The 23387-nt window shown below is 38.9% G+C and overlaps 1 protein-coding gene across 1 annotated transcript in view; it reads left to right on the forward strand.

Moving 5' to 3' along the window:
• LOC136872318 (zinc finger protein 341) overlaps window positions 1–23387 on the forward strand; it is a 230771-nt gene that overhangs the window by 12909 nt on the left and 194475 nt on the right. The window contains exon 4 of the mRNA XM_068227436.1: window positions 21927–22180. Within this exon, the coding sequence (XP_068083537.1) occupies window positions 21927–22180 (254 nt within the window). The remainder of the gene's footprint in view (window positions 1–21926; window positions 22181–23387) is intronic.

Genomic DNA, 23387 nt, shown 5'->3' on the forward strand with positions numbered 1-23387 from the left:
CTTTCTCTTCTGTGGTACATCCTGTCTGCAGTGCATATACTTGTAGGACAGTTTGATGTGCATTACCAACACTTAGTCTCATCTGGATGATCCTATCACTCACATATTTGACATCTGTCTGTGTGTCTATATCTTCATGAAGGAGGAAGCCAACTCCATTTTTGGATTCATCATTGTTCCCACTCCAGTACAGTACATATCCATTTCTCAAGGGCTTTTTCCCATATCCTTTCCATTTTGTCTCACTCGACCCCAATACCTTGAGCTTACGCCTCTCCATAAGGTCCACAAGTTCTTCATATTTGTTGGTGAGAGTAAGGATATTGAGTGTACCAATTTTCAGTCGCTCTTTCTTGGGAGGGTTTTGTGTCTTCTGGTATCTCCGATGAGCATCAGGCTTTTGGCCATCATAAATTCGGACGGTACGAGAAGAATTGTCATGTCCGGTATTTAATTTATTCTTCCATCCGAGGCTTGTTTTAGGTTTGAAAGCAGTATATTCATACTCAACTGTTGACTTGCTAGGCCTAACACAGGTGAGGATTTTCTTTCGGGGTTTACTCCCTTACCCTTTGAAGATCCCTCTTCTCCACAAGGCAGTGGTGTCCTCTTCTAATTTTCCCCAGGGAGGATGGGTTGCCTCATCCGCCATCTCTGTCATTCCGAAGGTCTCCTTCTCTGCCAAAGATGCCGTTAAGGTCTTCACCCGTAACCCTGGGCATGGGTTCCACGTTATACCCTGTGGTGCTGGGTCCTTGTCTGAACTTAGCCATCCTTTCACACCGGTTTACTGATGTGGAGGATGCCCACCCCCGCAGCGTGGATGCGCCAGGCAAGAATTACTCAAGTGGAGAACAGGGAAGGTGACCCCTCTCTCCCTTGAGCCGGGTTAATGGTTGCGTATGATGCCACAACCAAAGGCTTTTTCACAATAATAATTAAATTAATGTCATAATGGTCCACCTTTTCAATACTATTGTAACGAGTTGGTGGGGTAGTAGGATCAATTAACATTAGACTGGTAGCTTCAATACTAAGATTTATTAGCTAGGCACTAAACTACACAAGACTACACACAACTTTTGCTCATAACACACACTTACGCAGTTCGCGCGCTCTCTCTCCCTTCGTTTCTCACTTGATCTCACACTACACAGTTTTACACTCACGCACAAGGTCTCACGTCGCACGGCTACACGTTCTCCCCCCCCTCGCCGACAGTCCGCACTGTAGCGCACTAGTCCGATAATCACGGCAGTTCACATACTTCACTACACTGGCAGTCGCTCACGACTGAACCACACCAAATTCTAACTCTGTCTAACTCACTAACTCCAGGCAGGTCGTTCTTCTCTTATATACCTGCGTTGGCTCTTCTAGAATCGTCCGGATGCTGGATGGATCCAGGAACATCGCGAGATGGAACACTCCAGATTAATCGTGGAGTCATTTCCATACTCCTCTGCTACGGGACCGCGAGCGGAAGCGAGTGGGGCTGGCCTAGCACTTAAGCGCTGCTAGTGATTGGCGCAGTTGAAGCATAGGGGTGGGTCTATACGGTGCCGGGCCGGGCCCACTGCCAGTTGACATGGCGGACGCTATGACCATTACACTATAATATGCAATGTTTTTGAATTACAGTACATTACTAAACTAGGGACTAGGTTTGGCCTTGGCTGGCCATCTTCAGCCTTCATCTGGAGTATGCTCATCATCCAGACTCTTTCTTGCATTAATATTCATAGAATTGTTAGTTCCATCACTGCTAATCATTACAATTTCAATTGCAAAATGGGAACTGGTAAATGTAGATTCTGTAGTCAGATCATCAATCACCAAATCTACTTGAGTGGTGTTAGCAGTATGCAAGCCACTGGACACCACTGTAAATAACCACCAGCTGATGCAGAACTGCTAGATGGTGTTTCCACATCAACCAACGTAAATGAAATGTTCCTATAGTGCTTGTTATAATCATGCTGAAATGCTGTTGGACACTGTCAGGACAACACATGAAGATATGGTTAAAACTGACACATTCTTAATTTGTGGATGGTATAAATTCGCAATTCATTGCGGTGTCCATAAAGTTAACCCGAATAAATTATAGATAAAATTAATGAATTAAAGTAGAGAGCGTGTTAGTCAAATGGCATAGGTTATGAGACTTACCTCTCATTGCGACATGTGGTGCTTGGCCTATTGTTGTGTGCCTCATACTAACGGTTGTGAGATTCAAAGCAAAAGGGAGAGGCAGGGCAAGGGGAAAGGTCGGAGAAGGAGAAAGGAGAGGGGCTGGAGGGGAGGGGGGAATTAAGTCGGGGCCGAGGGATGTGGGAAAAGAGATGGCTGCTGAGGAAAGGTGCTGTAAATATTATGAAAAACTGAATTATGACTTGTTGGTTTGACGTTTCTAAAAACGGGAATTAGAAGGTCAAATAGGATATTTCATTTTTCTGAAATATCATTAAGATTATGATCCAGGTAAAAATATTGTAACGTGTTGGCGGGGTAAATAAGTAAATAAATGAGTACATGTGTACCTGGTAGCAACCTATTTCTAAGATTTATTAACTAAGCACTACCACTACAGATTTACACACATACAGACGATAGCCGAGCCACAAGTTACACACGTACACGATCACACACTTACAGACGGTTTGCGCTCTCTCTTGGTTTCTCTTTTTGTTCCATCTACAATGACACACACACACGTACACAGAGTCATCGGTTATTTACAGTACACTCTCTCAGCCACTCAGTCACACTCGTTAGCGCTGTCACGGTCGTCAGCCTCGCAGGTCGGGATAGTATTCGCTGTTCACTCAACCCGTTGAACTCCGCAGTCTTCACACGTCGTCTCCTAGTGTTCCCTTCTTCGCCGCTCCAGAACACAAGGGACGCACACACACATACGACGTCAGGGGAACAGGCACGAGTCCTCGGCTCCAACAGGCTGATACTCGATCAGGCTGACATCTCAGCCCAGGCTACCACTGACTGCACTCTCCGCTCTCTAACTCTCACTCACCAATTCTCACTGACTAGCTCTCACTGACTCCAGGCAGGTCGTTCCTCTCCTATATACCTGCGCTGGTTCTTCTAGAATCGTCCGGACGTTCGATGGATCGAGGAACCTCGCGAAACAGAAGACTCCAGATTAATCTTCCAGTCGTTTCCGTAGTCTTCTGCGGCGCGACCACGGATAGAAGTGACAAGGGCCGGCCCAGCGCTTGAGTGTTGCTCGCTGATTGGCGCGCTCGAGCGTAAGGGGGGTGGGGCGATGGGAGACGCCCCCGGCGCATAGCAAGTTAGCATGGCGGACTCTACAACCATTACAATATGTATGAAGCAGCTTTCAGTAATGTAAAGGAGGGGTCCTTTGTTGATGATTTTGAGAATTTTCATATTTTGTTTTATGTCTGTGAATTTGTGATTATAGTAATGCATATGCTGTCCTACAGCTGAAAATTTATTGTACTTCAGGGCATTGACGTGTTCCAAGTACCTTATGTTCAAATTTCTCCCGGTCTGTCCGAACGTAAGAAGAATTACAACTGTTGCAAATAATCAGGTATACTCCTTATTTTGAAAAACTATTGAACTTGTTTATGGATGTGGCGTTATGTAAGACTTGTGCATTCCTGTTGTTGGTTTTGAAAACTTATTTACATTGTACTTATTAAAGATGTTGGTGACTTTGTAAATTTGTTTGTTGAACGTAAAGATAGAAAGGGAGGAGTTGTTTTGTTTATCTTTTTTCAAAGTTGTAAAGGGGCGATGTTTATATTTACTGGTATTATTTTTTCAATAAAGGAACTGTTGTATCCATTAGATTTAGCTATATTACGAATGGTGTTCAACTCATTTTTGAGGTCTCTTTTAGACATTGGAACATTGAAGACTCGGTACGCCATGCTGTTGTATGCTGCTCGTTTGTGAATTTGGGGGTATAAAGAATCTTGACAGATTGTAGTGACTGTTTGGGTGGGTTTTCTGAAAATCTTTTATCTGATAATAGTTAAGTCTAAAAAATTAATTTTCCATTCAATTTCGGATTCAAGTGTGAATTTTGTATGTGGGTCAATGTTATTTAGATTGAGGGTGGTAGCAGTGTCTGTGATGCTCTCATCCATAATTACTATGGTGTCATCTACATATCTTGCCCAGAAAAGAATGTTGTCAAAGTTATTACTATGTATTATCAATTTTCGTTTGTTCTAAAAATCCAAGTAAATCTCAGCTAAGATACCCAAGGTCGGCCATCCATAGCCAATCCTTGTTGATAAATAGCATTATCGAAAGTGACATAATGTTGCTTATAACTAGAGCTCGGATTTCCATGCACTATCAAATCTCAAAATATGTATGCATTCATGCACTATCAAATGACAGAACATGCAAAATAAACTAGAAAATATGCGCTATCAAAATTCAGTTCCATATTTCCTTTTGAAACACTGTACAACAACAAATTTATCCACATTTTCTTCATTTAAGTTCATTCTTTTATCTGATGATGATGATGATGATGATGATGATGCTTGTTGTTTAAAGGGGCCTAACATCGAAGGTCATCGGCCTGCTTTTATCTGACAGAACATTTCTGAACACAGAAAATTATCTTCCTATGTCACAAGAAGTGACACGTTCATACTTAAACGAAGACATTTAGGACAAAGTATATCTGAAGTTGTTTCTTTTAAGAAAATAACTTAGAAATTCCTTTCCCTCAGTCCATTTAGACATGATGTCTCTTCATAGACTTTTAACAGGTGGCATAACACCAACACTTCACAGCACAGCCCAACACTAAATTACAGTTTGAAGCGTGTTAGCGTACTGCTTTCCAACTCCCTTCTTTTCGCAAATAGTTTGGCCTCAGATGTGTGACCAGTGGGAGTTCGGGGAAGGAAATTTGTACCAAGGTTTGTAAGCTTCTTTCTCAGTAACGCGGCGTCACAGAAGTGTGATTCCAGTTTTGATTCCTTCGTCTAACATAGACGAAAAAGAAATAGCCGTCATTTAGTAGTATAAAATTTAGGGTTCAGTTTTTACTGGGACACCTTATTTCTAAGGATTAGAGCGTTCGACGTGGAAATCTTCCTGCTTATGTCAATGTTTACTCAACAGAGAAGAAAGTGCTTGGCTAATTGATTATAGGACATCTATGCATCTTTGGTTGTCAAGTAGTATGCCAGGAATACATTTTCTTTCTCTCGCAATGATAGACAAATGACGTGGATGTACAGTCCCAAATTGTGCAAACCAATGTTCAAAAAAGGCACTATCATGCAAGTTAACATAATATATGCGTCAAAGTCAGAAGAAAAGTCATATAATCTACTATAAATGTCCAATTATTTGCTATTAAATTCAAAATTTTCAAAATATGCATTATGCGTGAATTTTCTCCCAAAAAGGCCAAAACATGCAAACGTGCACGGAAAAAGGATGGTTATTTAGAATTAATTAGTCATAAAACGAATATTTGCAAGTTTTCACAAGTGTAAGCAGCTTATTTAGGAACATGCATTTGCATGGAAATGCAGGCTCTACTTATAAGTAATTTAAGCATAAGAGTTTTGTCTGTACATTGCTCAGAATTTAAAAAGGATGGTATTTATGTATCGGTCGTGTCCATAGTAGCAAGGAAAATGCACTTTTTAATTTTCCGTATTGTCTGTACGTATGTACACGCATCATGAGAAAACGGCTGAAGATAATTTAATGAAAATTGGTATGTGGTATCCGGGAATAAGTCGCTACAATCTACGCTATAAATAATCTTATTCATGCTGAGAGAAATGGTAGTTTAGGGGAAGGCCTAAAATTTAATTCTCAAATAGTTATGTTATTAGTGGTCCTATCTTAAATCAGTATACAAAGTCAGGAAATAAGTCGCTACAATCTAGGTCGTAAATAATCTTATTCACGCTGAAAGAAATGGTAGTTTAGGGGAAGGCCTAAATTTAAATACTTAAATTTTTATGTTAGAAGTGGTCATATCTTAATGAAAATTGGTATGCAAAGTTGGGAAAAAAGCGCTACAATCTAGGCTATAAATAATTTTATTCACGCTGAGTGGAATTGTAGTTTAGGGGAAAGCCTAAAATTTAATTCTCAAATATTTGTGTTATTAGTGGTCCTGTCGACAAATACTACATTACTAAAGTAATATTGTATTAAATTTCCGATCATTTATATCTTATACATTGTTACCATACTGGCTATGATAACAGATATTCATGAATTTGGATTTTTGTTGCCAAGTCCATATCAGCGCCAAGTCACAAGAAAATGGGTAAACAGAATTTATTGATATTCGTTATGTAAAGTTGGGGAATAAGGAACTACAGTCTACGCTATAAATAATTTCGTAAGACGCCTTAATATCATAGAGTCGAAAGGAAACTAAATGTGAAGGCCTACAATACAGAAAGCTCATAACATTGAACAACAACAATATAACATTACATTGGTCATTGTTTGTTGTGATGTGCTTTATGTCTTCTGTTGCCAGTCATGCCCGATGGATGGGATTACTGCTGTATACCGAATATATATATATATATATATATATATATATATTTTTTTTTTTGCTTTACGTCGCAGCAACACAGATAGATATTATGGCAACGATGGGATAAGAAAGGGCTAGGAGTTGAAATGAAGTGGCCCTGGCGTTAATTACGGTACATCCTAGTGTGAAAATGGGTGATCACGGAAAATCATCTTCATGGCTGTCGACAGTGGTTCGCAAACACACTACCTCCCGGATGCAAACTCATAGCTGCGCTCCCCTTAACGCACGGCCAACTCGCCCGGTTGTACCAGCCTGAATATTGGCGGGTAGTAGCTGTGGAGTTCGATAACTTTGTTCTTAAGCATGTCATTCCTCTGGTTCTTAAATTTTCTGATACTACTGGTACGTAACAAACTGGTTCATCATAGCATTCGAGCTATTCAGTAACTACCCTGAGGTACTGATTGGAATGACCAGTGTGTATATTTAACGGAACAATGGCAGAGGAGTGTTCATGGCTGTCCGCGGTCTGGTCATTCCAGCACTGGAACTTTGGACTGTTAGATCGACATCATAGTACTGTTAAAGTAATGAAAATAATTTTCTCCGTATTGAAAGAATCTTAATTTATAATAATATAAGAAATTTATTTTAACTCAACCTATTCAGTACAGTACAAGATGTTAACACGTTAGTTAAACATCATTAAAAATCGTTGAGACATGTTTCGCCCCTTCTGTGGGGCATCATCACTCATATCAAATACCTCAAAATTCTACCAGACATCTGGTTGGAAATTATAAAAATATGTTACATGAGTGAATACAATAAAAAGCACTTACAAGATCTTATCATTAACAAAATATCAAATTAATTAAAAAATGTTACACTAGTGAACACGTTGGTGAATTTTCACTCAAAACAAGGCCGTCATATGTACAGTATTGACAATAATGGTAGTTAAAGTCTTATTTGGTGCTAAGTTCGAAGACAGTTTAAAATTTATATACAAATGTTGAGAATGAATGCAGAATACATATAATAGCAATTTACTGTACGCGTATTTTACATTGTAAAATAATGTGGAAAAGCATTCCAAATTACTATTATTTTCCATGAAAAAGAAATTTTTTTTGGACCTCAATATTACGGTCCTGGTGCAGTCTAATCAGAAATGGCTTCAAGATGTGAAATTTCGTATGTGATTTATGACCAGCGCATGTAAAAATGTTGCATTACGTTGTAATTCAACTTGGATGTTTATGTTGACTAATTATATGTTAGACTAAAACAAAATAGTTTGTCGAAGTATCCATGGGCTAATCACCTCTGTTGGACACTCTCTATGAAGACGGAGTGCCTAATGCTTGTAAACAACAGTTGATATTTGATTCAAAACGAACCATGTTGAAAAAAGTTAAAATAATGGCTTGAATGAGGGCGGTTGAAATGTTGTTAAATCTTCCGAATTGACTAGTATTTTTAAGTTTTCTGTGTGTTTATGTTGTTGAAGTATGGGATTTCAGTTTTATTGGTTGAATGGGCTACAGTCGAAACGTTGTCCGATGTAATTAATGTTGAGCTGTCTTATGTATGTGAAAATCTGAAAGGAAGGATAAGTCCTTAATTAGTTGAGTGAAATGACGGGAAAAGAGAAAGAATGAATGTGTTGGAGAATTGAGACTGTGAAGTTAAAACTTACCTGAAGTGTTGTTGGGCTGTTACCTTATTGCTAAGAGGTTTTTAAAGCACTGGCTGTCACTAACGTCTTGCTCCTCGTATTGTATGTGTGACGTTTTGGTGGAGGGGAGTGGGCCTGTGATTGGTGCATGGGAAGGAGTTGTGTGTATAGGAGGGACATTCAAAAAATGGAGGATTTCTTTTCCGACAATTCTTACTCAATCTCTAAAGATCCTACCTTAAAAACCCAACGTAGTCTAAAAACACTCCTAAAAAACTCACCTTTCTTATGTAACGAACACGAATATCATAAACTCATCAACATGAATCCCAAATTACCCAGCGTCAGAGCATTGCCAAAAATACGTAAAAAGGACGTTCCCATTCGACCTATCATAAATAGCCAAAATAGTCCGACGTACAAAAACTTCACAATTCCTCCAGAAATTTCTCAAGAAACATTTTACATTCCACAACAAACACCGTATAAAAAACTCAATAGAACTATGCGAAACCTTAAATAACTTTAATTTACAACCTAACCAATTAATGTGTTCTTTCGACATTACCAACATGTATTCGAACATTCCCGTTAAGGAAACTATAGAAGTCATACGAAATAATCTTTCCAAACACAGCACCTTAAGTTGTATAGAAATAGAAGAATGTTTAAAATTGCTAAATTTCGTTGTTCATAATAATTATTTCACTTTTAACAACAAGATATACAAACAAGAAGGTCTAGCTATGGGCGATCCCATCTCAGGAATACTCGCTGAAATTTACATGGATAATCTCGAAAATAGTAAAATAAGAAATAGCATTAATTTGTGTCTTTGGCTACGCTATGTCGATGACACATTAGCAATAATAGATAAAAGTTGCAACAATAGTGAAAACATACTAACCTACTGCAACGCCCCTAATAACTATGAGTAAATGACGATGGTCATAGGGACGAGCGCTTACAAATAAATTTTCAGCAGAGCAAAAAAATAAGATAAGACAGTAAAACATACCCAAGGAAATAGACAAGAGGAAGCATGTAGGGACCAGGAGCCTACCCATTTAATGAGAGAGGACGGGATCAGGAAATTGCTTAGCAAACACACCAAGAAATGACACCAGAAATATTCAAACAATTTAAAATAAGATATAATAAATAAATCTTTTTACACTACAATTTAAACCTTTGGATAAAATTTAAATAACTTGAGAAAAGTATTGAACTTACAATTAGCACCCAACATTTAGGGTAAAATAAATATTCAGAAAACCAACGAATAATATAAGTAGAAGGAAATTCATTTCTAATAAATAAAATCATTCATTTCTTTACAAACAACCATTCTTATATACCTATATACTGATGCATCAGGAAAACTACGTAGGTACCATGGTACTCACATGTTTGACGTATTCTAAAATTAAATGAAATTTTAACATTTAAGCCCGAAAGGGGAGAATGGGGTTAGCAAATCAAGGACTGTGACAGCACCCGGTAGAAGTAAATGGCCCACACCAAACCCGGATACGAAGGCAGCACCACGGAACGTGACAGTCAAATCAAGCCACGATTACGAACATGTTACAATCACAAGCTCACACGGCACCGTTTAAAAGAAATATATCCCAAGTTACAATTAATTTTCAATCACCAAACCTTGGTAAACAAACGTAAACATGAGCCACAGTAACATCAGGAAAAGCACGAACAGATCACTTAGCATAACCCAGAACACAATATAAAACCAACTGATTCAGAAGAAAAAAAAATCAATACAACGAATAATTTTATGGAGTATAATTCACGATACAGTCATCGCGGCAGCCACAATGCACACACCCATCACACTAATAATGTTACATAACTGTCAGGCACGAGGAGATAATAACAACAATACCCACACGAAAAGATAAGATAAGGAACCATCCTATTCTCCAGGGGTGTCCAGCCCTCGACCTACTAAACGTTACTTGTATTGTTGAAACTGATAACATTTGTACGATATTACACCAACAATGGAGTGATATTTAATTTAAAGCCCTCAAAGGGAAAGAATATAACTAAACCAGACTCAACTCAAGTATTCACCAAGAAAATTAAGCATAATTCAACTTACCAAAGGTGACTAATAATAATAATAATAATAATAATAATAATAATGTAAAAAAAAAGATTAAAGAAAATTATAGAGAGAAATGTAGGTGCAGTGTTAGGTCAAAATACGTGCACAGGATAGCCAAAACATGCGACAAGCAACATAATTCGCACAAGGAGACAAGCAGAAACACAAATATACGCCAACAATACAACACGTAAGAAAACGATAAAATGCCACAGTTTAAAGAAAAGCGGCACACGCATACGGGCATTACAAGGAAAATCACAAGCAAAAACACCGAAAGGTAAAGCCCGAGCGAAGAGAATGACAAATTTAAAACAAGGACGTGATAAAAATTTTCAAAATGTTATCTTAGCACAAGGATGGCCTACCGTTATATACCGCACGTACACTTGGAGCAGAACACGGCATCACAAAACTTAGATGTCCACAATGTTCATATTTCACACCAATTCGAATAGAACACATACACGCACAGTAAAATAATATTAATAGCAATGATACATTAAAATACTTACAAGCAGGTCTTATGCCAAGATAAACTCACCTCGTAGTTTGACCTAACATTTATCACTCCACAAGTACAAATAAAACTACCTATATAATTACATATTTACACATTAACACACATATTATACACCAAAATAAAATGTTTAAATTCCCATTACTCGATGTGGTTTTTTGTTTATCATCCAACACCAGTTGGAGTACACATCGTTCTGGTAACAGTCTCCGCTGCCATCATTGCTACAACCAGCCTCCAAGACTTCCTGCGCAGAATACAGCGCTACCAAGTTCGCCGCTAGGCGCGACACCTGGAAGACTAGATAGCGCCCTGGCGAGCAACTGTCACATCACACTCGTTAGTACTACATTCAATCTGATAGATAGCGTAGCAGTCCCCGTAGCTGGCCTACAGTGCAATTACACGTTTAGAAACTACACACATAGAGTAACCATACAACGGAAAGTTCATCTCTCCTCGTATAGGCAGAGCAGGTACTTAGTAGCCAAACGTCCAAGGTGCTAGGGCAGATATAATCCAAGTTCACGAAATACGAAGTCTTTCTTAATTTATACTTCAAATATAGTCGAACTCCAGCCTCATATGAACGTGGTAATATAATAGTTCAACACAGTTACTAGGCTGGGAACCCAAGGTCATTAGCAGAGAATAAGAATTACAAGTGTCAAAAATAGACACAATTTAAATAAATGTCCAATAACCGTAGATTGTCGAAGGTATATGATTCAATAAGAGTTTCTATTTTAATAACGCCACACTACTTAAATAGCCTAGACAACTGCATCAAGTTCACCAAAGAGGACGAGGACAATAATTTTATCAATTTGCTCGACATTACAATTACCAGGACCTTAAACAATTTCGATTTCCAAATTTACAGAAAACCTTCGTTCACTCCTACAACCATAAAACAAAATTCTCTTCACCCACAGTCACACAAACAAGCCTCATTTTACAGCTTAGTGTACAGAGCGCTAAAAGTTCCCATATATCATGGAAAGAAACGAAAGATCCACCTGATCAGTACTTATTTATTAAATTTCTTAATAACAGAATTAATTAATCAGGACAAAAATTCCCATGTCAACCTCCAACTTGAAAAAAGAAATAAATACCATAAAAGAAATAGGTAGTTTTAATGGATACAATCCCTCAATCATACATAAAATAAATAAATTGAAATTGACCACGAACCTCTCCCCAATGGAAATAAAAAACAAACCAAAGTACGCAACCTTTACCTATATTAATCCCATCATACATCAAATCGCTATCCCTTTAAGGAAACATGATATTAAGATAGCCTTGAAGACCCAAAATTCAAATCAAAAGTTATTCTTCAACCACAACAAGATAAACTCGGACAACAATAAATTTTCGGGTTCCGGCATTTACAGACTGAAATGCGCTGAGTGCAATAGTTCGTACATCGGTCAAACCGGTAGAAGCTTCACAACTAGATATGCAGAACATTTTAATGCCCAGAAACACAACAAACACTCAGCAATGAGCATCCATATGAAGGACACAGGACACAGTTTCACCACAACCGAACAAGATCTCCAAATTTGAAAAAGACTAGATAAAGGCAGACTCATGACCGAGTTTGAAAATTTTCTTGGACCAAAAATACAACAGTAATGAAAACTTAAATGATCCAATAGACAACCGAAGCCTTCTTTATGAACAATTAATAATTTCGTTCAACAAGTTAAACCTGAAAGACAAAAGATTAGTTGACGTCCTCAAAACAGCCTCGTCAAGCACCCCCACTAATCCGTTCAACTTTTCACGCCCCTGTTCTCCCTCCAATACACACAGCTCCTTCCCATGCGCCAATCACAGGCCCACAGCCCCGCCTTCTCAGTAGTGTTGGCTACTGAATGCATGATTCGAAGCAGTGTATCGACTCATTCAAGTGTCCGAGTGAATCGATTCACAGGAACTGCGAGCTCACGGCACACGATTCAGCTTACTCCCAGCGGACAGTGCTGAGTGGCGCGCTCACTGGACGTTGACGGGGAGCCGAGCTTCCGCTGCAGCGAGACAGTGAATCATGGCACATCGAAAGAATCGTGAACAAGCGCGGCTCAGTGAGACACAAGATACACACGGCTCCTTATCGGCTCACTGGACACTGGCGGGTGGCGGAGAGCCGAGCTTCCGCTGCAGCGAGACATACAGTGAGCCATGGCACCCCGAAAGAATCGTGAACGAGCACGGCTCAGTGAGAGACAAGATACACACGGCTCCTTATCAGCACACTGGACAGTGGACACTGGTGGAGAGCCGGGCTTCCTCTGAAGCAATACATACAGAGTCATGGTACACTGAAAGAATCGTACGCTAAATGGACTCCTGAGCTCAGCTCATTTGAAAATAATACCCACTTGCATTCACTGTCCTCTTCTTACAGGGAGGTTTAAATAATAGATGGATTTATTTTCAGTGTTGGAAAGGTAGTCAAAACATAATTCTAAAGTAGCTAGTAAGTAGGTTATACTATTTATTAGTTTAATGAAACTTAGTATTATAACTTAGTTGACATTTGAAAATTAATTAAACTCAACTCTAGCCTCCCCTATGACTATGAGTCATGCTCATGACCACTCAAAAGTACCTGTTTTATATTGGGAAGAACGGCTCAGTATTGTCTCAGTTGGTATGTTACATCGTTGCACAAGACTTCAATAATATGTGGCATCTGGGAGATAGTAGGTTCGAATCCCACTGTCGGCAGCCCTGAAAATGGTTTTCCGTGGTTTCCCATTTTCACACCAGGCAAATGCTGGGGCTGTACCTTAATTAAGGCCACGGCCGCTTCCTTCCAACTCCTAGGCCTTTCCTATCCCATCGTCGCCATAAGACCTATCTGTGTCGGCGCGACGTAAAGCCCCTAGCAAAAAAAAATAATATGTGGACAGCAAGTGAGCCGACTGATGCAGTAACTTAACCAACAGTATGTTGAATCAGAAAACCAGTGGGCTACTGTACATCTCGGGTAGCCTATACAAAATATGACGATTTAAAAAATCCTCTGCTGATAAAAAAATACAGTACATATTTTCAAAAATGACTTAGCGAGCTGGACGTGCGGTTAGTATCGCGTAGCTATGCGCTTGCATTCGGGGGATGGTGGGTCGAATCCCACCGTCGGCAGCCGTTAAGATGGTTTTCATAGGTTTCCCCATTTTTACACCAGGAAATCCCGGGACTGTACCTTAATTAACGCCATGCTGCTACCTTCCTAATCCAGGACCTTTCCCATCCTGCGTCGCCGGAAACCTTCGATGTATCAGAGTGACTAGCATTTTTTTTCTAAGAAAGGAGTTCACAGTATGAAGACCAGATGGCAGCAGCGAACAAAGAATGCTGTTGCTGCTGTCTTACCATTACATGCTACACAGATGCAGTAGGAGCGGTGACTCTAATGTGCCGTGAATTGGATCACTGTATCGATTCAGCAACATGATCGGAATCAAATGAATCGATTCAATAAAATGAATCGAATGTCCCATCACTACTTCTCAGGCCCACTCCGCTCCACCAAGACATCACACATACAATATGAGGAGCAAGACGTTAGTGACAGCCAGTGCTTTAAAAACCTCTTAGCAATAAGGTAACAGCCCAACAACACTTAAGGTAAGTTTTAACTTCACAGTCTCATTTCTCCAACGCATTCATTCTTTCTCTTTTCTCGTCATTTCACTCAACTAATTAAGGTCTTATCCTTCCTTTTAAATTATCACATATGTAAGACAGCTCAACATTAATTCCATCGGACAACGTTTCGACTGTAGCCCATTCAACCAATAAAACTGAAATCCCATACTTCAACAACATAAACACATGGAAAACTTAAAAACACTAGCCAATTCGGAAGATTTAACGACATTTCAACCGCCCTCATTTAGCCATTATTTTAACTTTTTTCAACATGGTTCGTTTTGAATCAAACATCAACTGTTGTTTACAAGCATTAGGCACTCCGTCTTCATAGAGAGTGTCCGACGGAGGTGATTAGCCCATGGATACTTCGACGAATTATTTTGAGTCTAAAATATTAGTCAACATAAACATCCAAGTTGAATTGCGACGTAATGCAACATTTTTACATGAGCTGGTCATAAATCACATACGAAATTTCACATCTTGAAGCCATTTCTGATTAGACTACACCAGGATCGTAATATTGAGGTCCGGAAAAAAAATTCTTTTTCATGGAAATTAATAGAAATTTGGAATGCTTTCCCACATTATTTTAGAATGTAAAATACACGTACAGTAAATTGCTATTATATGTATTCTGCATTCATTCTCAACATTTGTATATAAATTTTAAACTGTCTTTGAACTTAGCACCAAATAAGACTTTAACTACCATTATTGTCAATACTGTACATATGACGGCCTTGTTTTGAGTGAAAATTCACCAACGTGTTCACTAGTGTAACATTTTTTAATTAATTTGGTATTTTATTAATGATAAGATTTTGTAAATGCTTTTTAATGTATTCACTCATGTAACATATTATTATAATTTCCAACCAGACGTCTGGTAGAATTTTGAGGTATTTGATATGACTGATGATGCCCCATACAAGGGGCGAAACATGTCTCAATGATTTTTAACGATGTTTAACTAATACGTTAACATCTTGTACTGTATTGAATAGGTTGAGTTAAAATAAATTTCTCATATTATTACAAATCTTTGTACTGTTCGTTGAAAGTGAGAAAATGTGCAGTTTTTCATTTGAGCGAGTATTGTATATGGTAACATTGCTTTTAATCCCTGCATTCCTTGTGACGTTTTTGTAATGGCCTAAGTTAACTGTAGTTGGGAAAATCACGAAGACAGTCTGTGTGAGAATCCCGTAGCGAAGCACGGGTACATCAGCTAGTTTATAATATACTAAGGCCCTGTACTACGACAGCCAGATAAAAGTGCGGTATAAATTTATTTGGCAGTTTGGACATTTATCTGGAAGTTCAGTTGAAAACGCATACTACGACTTTCATTTATGTGCAATCTGGGAAAATATTCTCGAGTATAGCTATGCCGAAGTTAGAGAGGCTGTTAACGCTCTTATCTGGAATTTCGCTTCTATCGGGGACGCTAGTGTAAAGAATCAAGATGGCTACACATCAAGATGAATCTACATCTGCATGATGCTGTGCAAAATTAAGTTGTCACAATGTAATCTATGTATATATTTATGAAGTATGTCATGTTTCCTATCCAGCTATCACAGAATTCTTAAAGATTTCTCAAGCTTGCGAGTTGTTGCTACTGACTATAACATAGCACACAAGCAATCAACAGGAAGCTTCATGGGTATCCGTGGTCGTTAGGGCAACATCGTTTGCTGCTATGCAGTTTTTCGTGGGTTTGAGTCCCAATAGTCTAACATTTTTTTACCTTCTAAATTGTAGTCGGTAGGGTACTAGAGGTAATAGTACACATTTCCTAATCATTACCATGCGTGTCAAAAGCATGGGTTCTATTCCAAACCTATCCGCGACGCACATATGGGATAAAGGTACCGTATACGACGTTCATGGCGATTCGTCCATCGAATGAGGATGTTAAGGAGGTTATATTTCTTTTACTTCATAACAACTTGCTACAGAAGTATTTACGCTAAAGTGAGATAAATGCTTGCCAGTTACTATTCTCACATTGTATTGAAAAGAAAGAAACTTACTACTTATTCAATGAGCAAACAATAAATTTAATTAATAATAACATTAATGATCCCACGCTTGATCAGTGGCATTAATCACGAATATAAACTTTACATTCGCCATAACGCGCATCCTCATAAATAATACTAGACAAAGAAAGATACATATTCTGAATCTTAACTTTTGCGTCCAGGTTACATTTTCAAGTCTTTTTATTTTCTATAACAGTTTCAGTTTCGTTGTACAGAATTTTAACATTTCTTCGTATGTGTATATTTCAGTCCTAATTCTGTTTTTGACCTGGACTTCCACATTATAGCTTGGATTGGATTTTAGTAATACAGTTTCAAAAGGAATAGAGCTAAACAAACGAAAACACCAGGGAACACGTATACCACCGCGCTAAATTTCACTATATTTTCAGTAACCTTATTACCAACCCAATAAAAATGTTACAGCATCTTCCGCATTACAATACCATCGTTAAAATCCGTTGGTAGTACGCAAGAAAATATTTAACTTCTAGTTTGCAAAATTGCAGTCTACGTATCTGGCTGTTTACCTGACAGTCGTAGTACAGGCCCTTAGGCTGCTGTATTTGGTTAAATTGTTTTGAATGATGGGGTATACCTTGGAGATTTGTATGCTAGGATACATGTTTACAATATCGAATGAGTGGAGAGAATTATTGGATTGAATGTTAAACTTTTTAATTTATCAATCAATTTTGTAGTGTTTTCTGATGCCTTCTTAAAAATCTTTGAGCCAGTATCCAGTATTTGGGAGATCATGGGTTCGAACCCCACTGTCGGCAGCCCTGAAGATGGTTTTCCATGGTTTCCCATTGTCACACCAGGCAGATGCTGGGGCTGTACCTTAATTAAGGCCACAACCGCTTCCTTCTCATTCCTAGCCCTTTCCTTTCCCATCGTTGCCATAAGATCTATCTGTGTCGGTGCAACATAAAGCCAATAGCAAAGAAAAAAAAATCTTTGAATGAATTGTGATGCTTTATATAACGGACTCGGTCTAGTTAATGAACGGGCAAATGGGGACGCCAGTTTTGTGTGTCTTGGGGAGGGCTATGGCAGTGGGTAAACCTGGGTTCATATCAATTAATTTAGTTTTTTCTTGATCTGTCAATAGATATGAAGTATTCTTAAGGGTCTGCGTAAGTTGATGTTGGATTCTCGGGGGAGGGTCCTTCTTTACTGGAGAAATTGAGCTATCTTTAAAAAGTTGACTTGTTTTGCTTACATATTCGTTTTTGTCCACTATAACGGTATTGTTACCTTTATCTGCTTTTGTAATTATAAAATTATCATCATTGATTTTCTTCTTGAGAGCATGTATTTGCTTTTGTATGAGAATCGAAACCTTGTAGCTATTGTCGTCATGAGTAGTAAGGGTTGAATTACAGGAGTTAATATTGTTTTTTTTGGGTTAAGAATGGAGTTTAATTTTCTTTTTAATTCAATTCTTACTTCATTTTGTTTATCTGCTGGCAATTTGCTAACGGCTAATTCTGCTTGTACTGTTGTAGTGATGGCTGTGTTCAAAGTGTTAAAATTAGGCCAATCGTGTGATTTTTTTTATATATATAGTTATAATTTATCCTGTATGTACTTAAGATGGAATTGTTGATCATTTTTTTGAAATAAAATGTGTATCATCTTGTAATAACAACTTTATTATAGATGAAGCAGGAAATGCCAGTGTTAAGTACCTCTACTGTTTGTAGATCAGTGGTCTGCAGACATTTTATATCACCCCCCTCTTCTGGAACATAACGTTTCTTTTTTAAAAAAATTTTATGTCACGCTCCTCTTCTGGAACATGACGTTTCTTGTGTGCCTCCCCCTGCCCCCCATTCTTCCTTCTCACTTCTTGTACCTTGCATAGAAAACTGCCTCACCAAAATTTTCCGCTTGGATCTAACAATAATAATAAAAAATGAAAATCCACAGCCTGTTTGCAGTCATTCGACCAGGTCAGGAATGAAATGAATGAAGCCCCCATTTAGTGACGAGGGTAGGAATTGTGCTGGCTGCCGACTGCCCCACTCTGGGGCAATGATTAACGGCTGATTGGTGAAAGGATATGAAATGATAGTGGAGAGGGTTGCTGGAATGAAAGATGACAGGGAAAACCAGAGTACCCAGAGAAAAACCTGTCCCACCTCAGCTTTGTCCAGCACAAATCTCACATGGAATGACCAGGATATGAACCACAGAACCCAGCGGTGAGAAGCTGTTTCGGCCATCTACATTTGACAACCTTTGCAGTATTTTTAGCCTTCTCTGCCAGTATCTTTTCATCCTTTCTCCAACTTCCTTCTTCTGTTGTTCCGTACAGGACCTCCCTTTCCTCACTAGTGTTTCCCCAGTCTCCTGGAAACTACGGAACGTTTTGACGAGTTGTCTAAATTTATTTCTGTCCATGATATAATCTTCAGGAGCTCCCGTCTTCGTCAAGTCCAACCTCACTTCTCGAAATCAGTTCAGCTCTGTATTCCTCTTCCTGAAGAATTCAAAGATTGTCTTCGTCATTATGTCACTGTCCATCCTCAACAGGTGTCCATGAAACTGTAACCTTCTCTTCCTCATCTGTTCAACCACTCCTTCAGTTCTTTGATACAGATCTTTGTTAGATTTGAGTCTCCTTTCCCCCTTTTTTTTTTTTTACATATGGGCCCAGACTTTTTCTTAGCATTTTTCTTTCTCTCCGGATATCTTCAAGTCCACCTTTTGCAATCATGTCCAATGTTTCCACTGCATGCAGGCATTCCAGTTTAAGAATGGTGTCAAGATGCGTCAGTTTAATCCCATAAGATAAAACCTTTTATCGCAGTTCAGTAGGTTTTTGAAGTACCTGGTGAGAATATCACAATTTTCCATGTTGTTAAATCCCTAATTTCCCTTCTTCATCTCTGAAGCAGAGTCCTGGTGCATGATACCTTTTAATTGTGATTTGAATGTCTGGTAGAAGTCTCGGGTGTTATTCCTCTGCATGTCATCTCGTGTTTTCTTGAACTGATCTTTTTCGTATTGTCTCTTGATCCTTCGAAATACCTGGGCTATTAATTTTGTCTGGGTTCTGAAGGATAATAGGTCCGCTTCCTTTTTGGTTGTGCTCCATCTCTTCCACGCCTCTGACCTATGTCTGAGTGCCTCATCACACTCTTCATTCCACCACTCCCATCTCTTTTGTTTTGCCTGGAGGAGTGTTCTCTCAGCTGCATCATTCACGTAGTGGTCTGAGTCGACTTCTTCTCCCCTCGCTACTTTTACATTCATGATTTCTTTCTTTGCTGACCTAGAAATTGCTGCGTGATCAATCTGAAACTCTCCCAAAATTTGATTCGGAGATCTCCAAGTCTCCTGTTTTCTTGGTAAATGCTTGAAATGTGTTGACATCAGTCGAAGTTCAAAGGCACGGCACAGTTCAATGAACCTCTCACCATTCTTATTTGCCTGTTTGAGCACTGGATATTCTCCTATCTCTCTGTACTTCCTCTCTTTGCCAATCTGTGCGTTGAAATCGCCCATCAGCACCTTGATATTCCTCTCTGGAATCTTCGACAACTGGTCTTCTATTTCTTCCCAGAACTTTTCAACTTCGCATGATCCTTGCAATTATCTTCATTTATCGGGCGACGGGCATTTATTAGAGTGTATGTCTTGTTTCCACATCCTAAGTGCAGAAGCGAGAGTTTTTCTGATGGACTTTCAAAGCCTATTTATTACACTTTTGTCTACTATAAAAGCTGTCCCAAGAACTAATATTAGAATCGGGAGATTGGCAGTGAGATGGATGTCCTTTCACCTCTTTTCTTCATGTGTGGGCTTGAGAAAGTAATTCACAAGTGGTGCAAAGGTCTGACTTATCAGGGGTTGGAAAGGGGGATCAAAATGTTATTAAAGAGCCTGAATCTGACAATCAGCTGTCTAGCCTTTAAAGATGATCGTGCTGTCTTTTCTCTTTTTCTAGACACTGTCACAGAACAAATCAGTGAACTCAAGATGCAAGTTGCAAAGGCTGGCATCCAAAGAACTGCACGTGGAACAGGAAAAATTAAGATAGCAGAAAATTTTAAATATTAAGGTGATTAGGTACTACCAAACACAACTGAGAAAGAGGCCTTCATATTAATGCTGAACATGATAGAAATGGCTGTCAGCACCGGGAATCAAACCCGGGCCTCCGAGGATGGCGGCTAATTGTGCTATGGAGGTGGACACCATGAATTGCTAGACTATGCGTTGTAGTTCATAGTGTGCCTTCGTCCAGTTCATAGCAAACACGGTGTCTGTGATGTAGAACCATTCTCATAATACTGTTTTCTTTCCATGTAGCTTTGTTTGTAGTGGGATAAATTCATTTGCACCGGGCGAGTTGGCCGTGCGCGTAGAGGCGCGCGGCTGTGAGCTTGCATCCGGGAGATAGTAGGTTCGAATCCCACTATCGGCAGCCCTGAAGATGGTTTTCCGTGGTTTCCCATTTTCACACCAGGCAAATGCTGGGGTTGTACCTTAATTAAGGCCACGGCCGCTTCCTTCCAACTCCTAGGCCTTTCCTATCCCATCGTCGCCATAAGACCTATCTGTGTCGGTGCGACGTAAAGCCCATAGCAGAAAAATTCATTTGCAGATGGCAACACCAGTTTGCAGCAGAGTTCTTCCGTGAAGAAGAGTTAGATTGTGAGGTTATTACATAGTTCGGAGGAAATACATTTGAAAAAGTGTACTAGTCTTCCTTGTAGATTCTGTTTGGTAAGGCACTTCCATAATTAGTTTCAGTCTCCCTTGTATAGGTAGTTCCTGATGTTTGAAGCGTGAAACTCAAATATTTAAAGTTGCTTGTGATTTGTAGAGGTTCTCTATTCTCGTAAAATGTTTTCTCTGTTAGGGCTATTCTTCCTGTTTTGTGGACAGTCATTTGCACTGTTTGTTGTCTGCTGGTTAATTGAAATGAAAATGAAAACTCTAAATTACCAAGTCCCTAACCCACTTATTCAAACCCTCGTTTTAATCATAATTGGCACCTCTCAACAATCTGAATGCTTTGTTTCTCCTCATTTTGAATTGTGACACCATGGCAATTAGACCATGGACTGATGATGAGTTGGAAGAATTAGTGACTAGGCAAATGAAGAATCACTTTTTGAGTGTGAAGATCATGTCAGTAATGCATCTGAAAGAGTGTGTTCTGATGACAATTACAGCAGTCCACAGCCTGTACAAAATTGTGTAGGGGCTTCATGTTTTTAAACATCTAGTTTATTTTTGCATGCCTGTTAACATACCTGGTTGGTTTAAACATTGCTTTGTTTATACAGTAATATAAAGTAATATATCTGTTTACTTGTCATTAGGGTCTGCTGGGAAGGTTCCTACCACTGGTACAAATGGTGGAATGTCCTTATCTCTGGAAGGAGACCTTCAGGGACAAGAAAATCCTCAAGTTCCTGGGCATAGTGATGCCAATGGTTATCATCATCTTCAGGTGCACACACTTCACAGTGGAGTAACATCTCCGGACTTGGGACAGCCGATAATCCTCGGTGATGCTGATATATTATCCTTCAGCATAGATCAAGCCTCCCTCAACCTTGCCTCCTCAGCTCAGGTAACTCAGCACAGTTCAGACTTGGAATACTGTACTGTATTTATAAATGTGTGTAAGACATAAGACTTAACCCTGCTGTCCTCTACGGGTCTATATGATCCGAAATGAATATACACATTATTTTTAATATTTTAAATACCAATAAATGTTCATGAATCTCGGTGAGTTTGTCTGAAAATAGAAGAGCAGCACAGGTTTAAAAAGGTTTTTAAATAGTTTAACCCTTTTTGCCTGAATAGTGAAAAATAATAAGTATACTTGATTTTTTCACCTTATTCTAATGTAATATGTTCAGATAGTAAATGCTAATACTTTCAAATCATAATTTTAATTTTTGGTATGTTTTTGGGGCCTGGTACTTTTAAGTACCATCAGGCATGTAGGAGGTTTCATATTCGGGTAGATAAGAATGTTCACATTTTGGAATTATATCACATTTATTGTCTCAGAATATTAGTAGAACATGTTTTACATACCTAAAACATATTATAAAAATGTGAAAGTAAAATTTAAAGGAAATATGTGTAATAAGAGTGAAGTTTCCTAATATTATTGTTCATATGTAGAACATCTTGCATACATACTATACAACTGACACATTATGATACTCTGCAAAGCAATTCTTTTTTTCATTGCAGCAAAGAAAAAACACTACATATAGTACACTTTGAATGCGGTCTTGACTGCATCTTCTTTCTCGAACACACCTCACATCGACCACGGTCTTTTACAAAAACAACAAAATGATTTCCACGATTACTTAGTCTGACATCACTGGGCATAGAATATTCTGTTTTCCTCCATTTTGGTAGACAAGTTTGCTCTGGTGACTTTGGTGACCTCATATCACATGAAAGTTTTCCTGGAAGAGGAATTTCTTTCTGGTCCATCAGTCCTAAGGCCACATTACGCCAGAATGCCATTAGAGGGACTTTTTCATGCATATTACAGTATATGATGTAGGCATTGACAAATGCTATCTCAGTCATTCTCCAAAGTAATCTATGCCACCATTTTTTGGATCGACAGTCTAAACCACATACGCCTCGAAGTCTGTCAGCATGGTCCACTCCACCCATGTGTGCATTGTAGTCTTGCACAACAACCGGGCAATCAACAGTACCACATACCTACCAACTTTCCCGATTTAGGCGGGAGACTCCCGATTTTCCACAGTTTTTCCCGCCTCCCGATTATTTTATTATTT

This window comes from Anabrus simplex, chromosome 4, assembly GCF_040414725.1.
Source record: "Anabrus simplex isolate iqAnaSimp1 chromosome 4, ASM4041472v1, whole genome shotgun sequence".
In the NCBI taxonomy this organism is placed as follows: domain Eukaryota; kingdom Metazoa; phylum Arthropoda; class Insecta; order Orthoptera; family Tettigoniidae; genus Anabrus; species Anabrus simplex.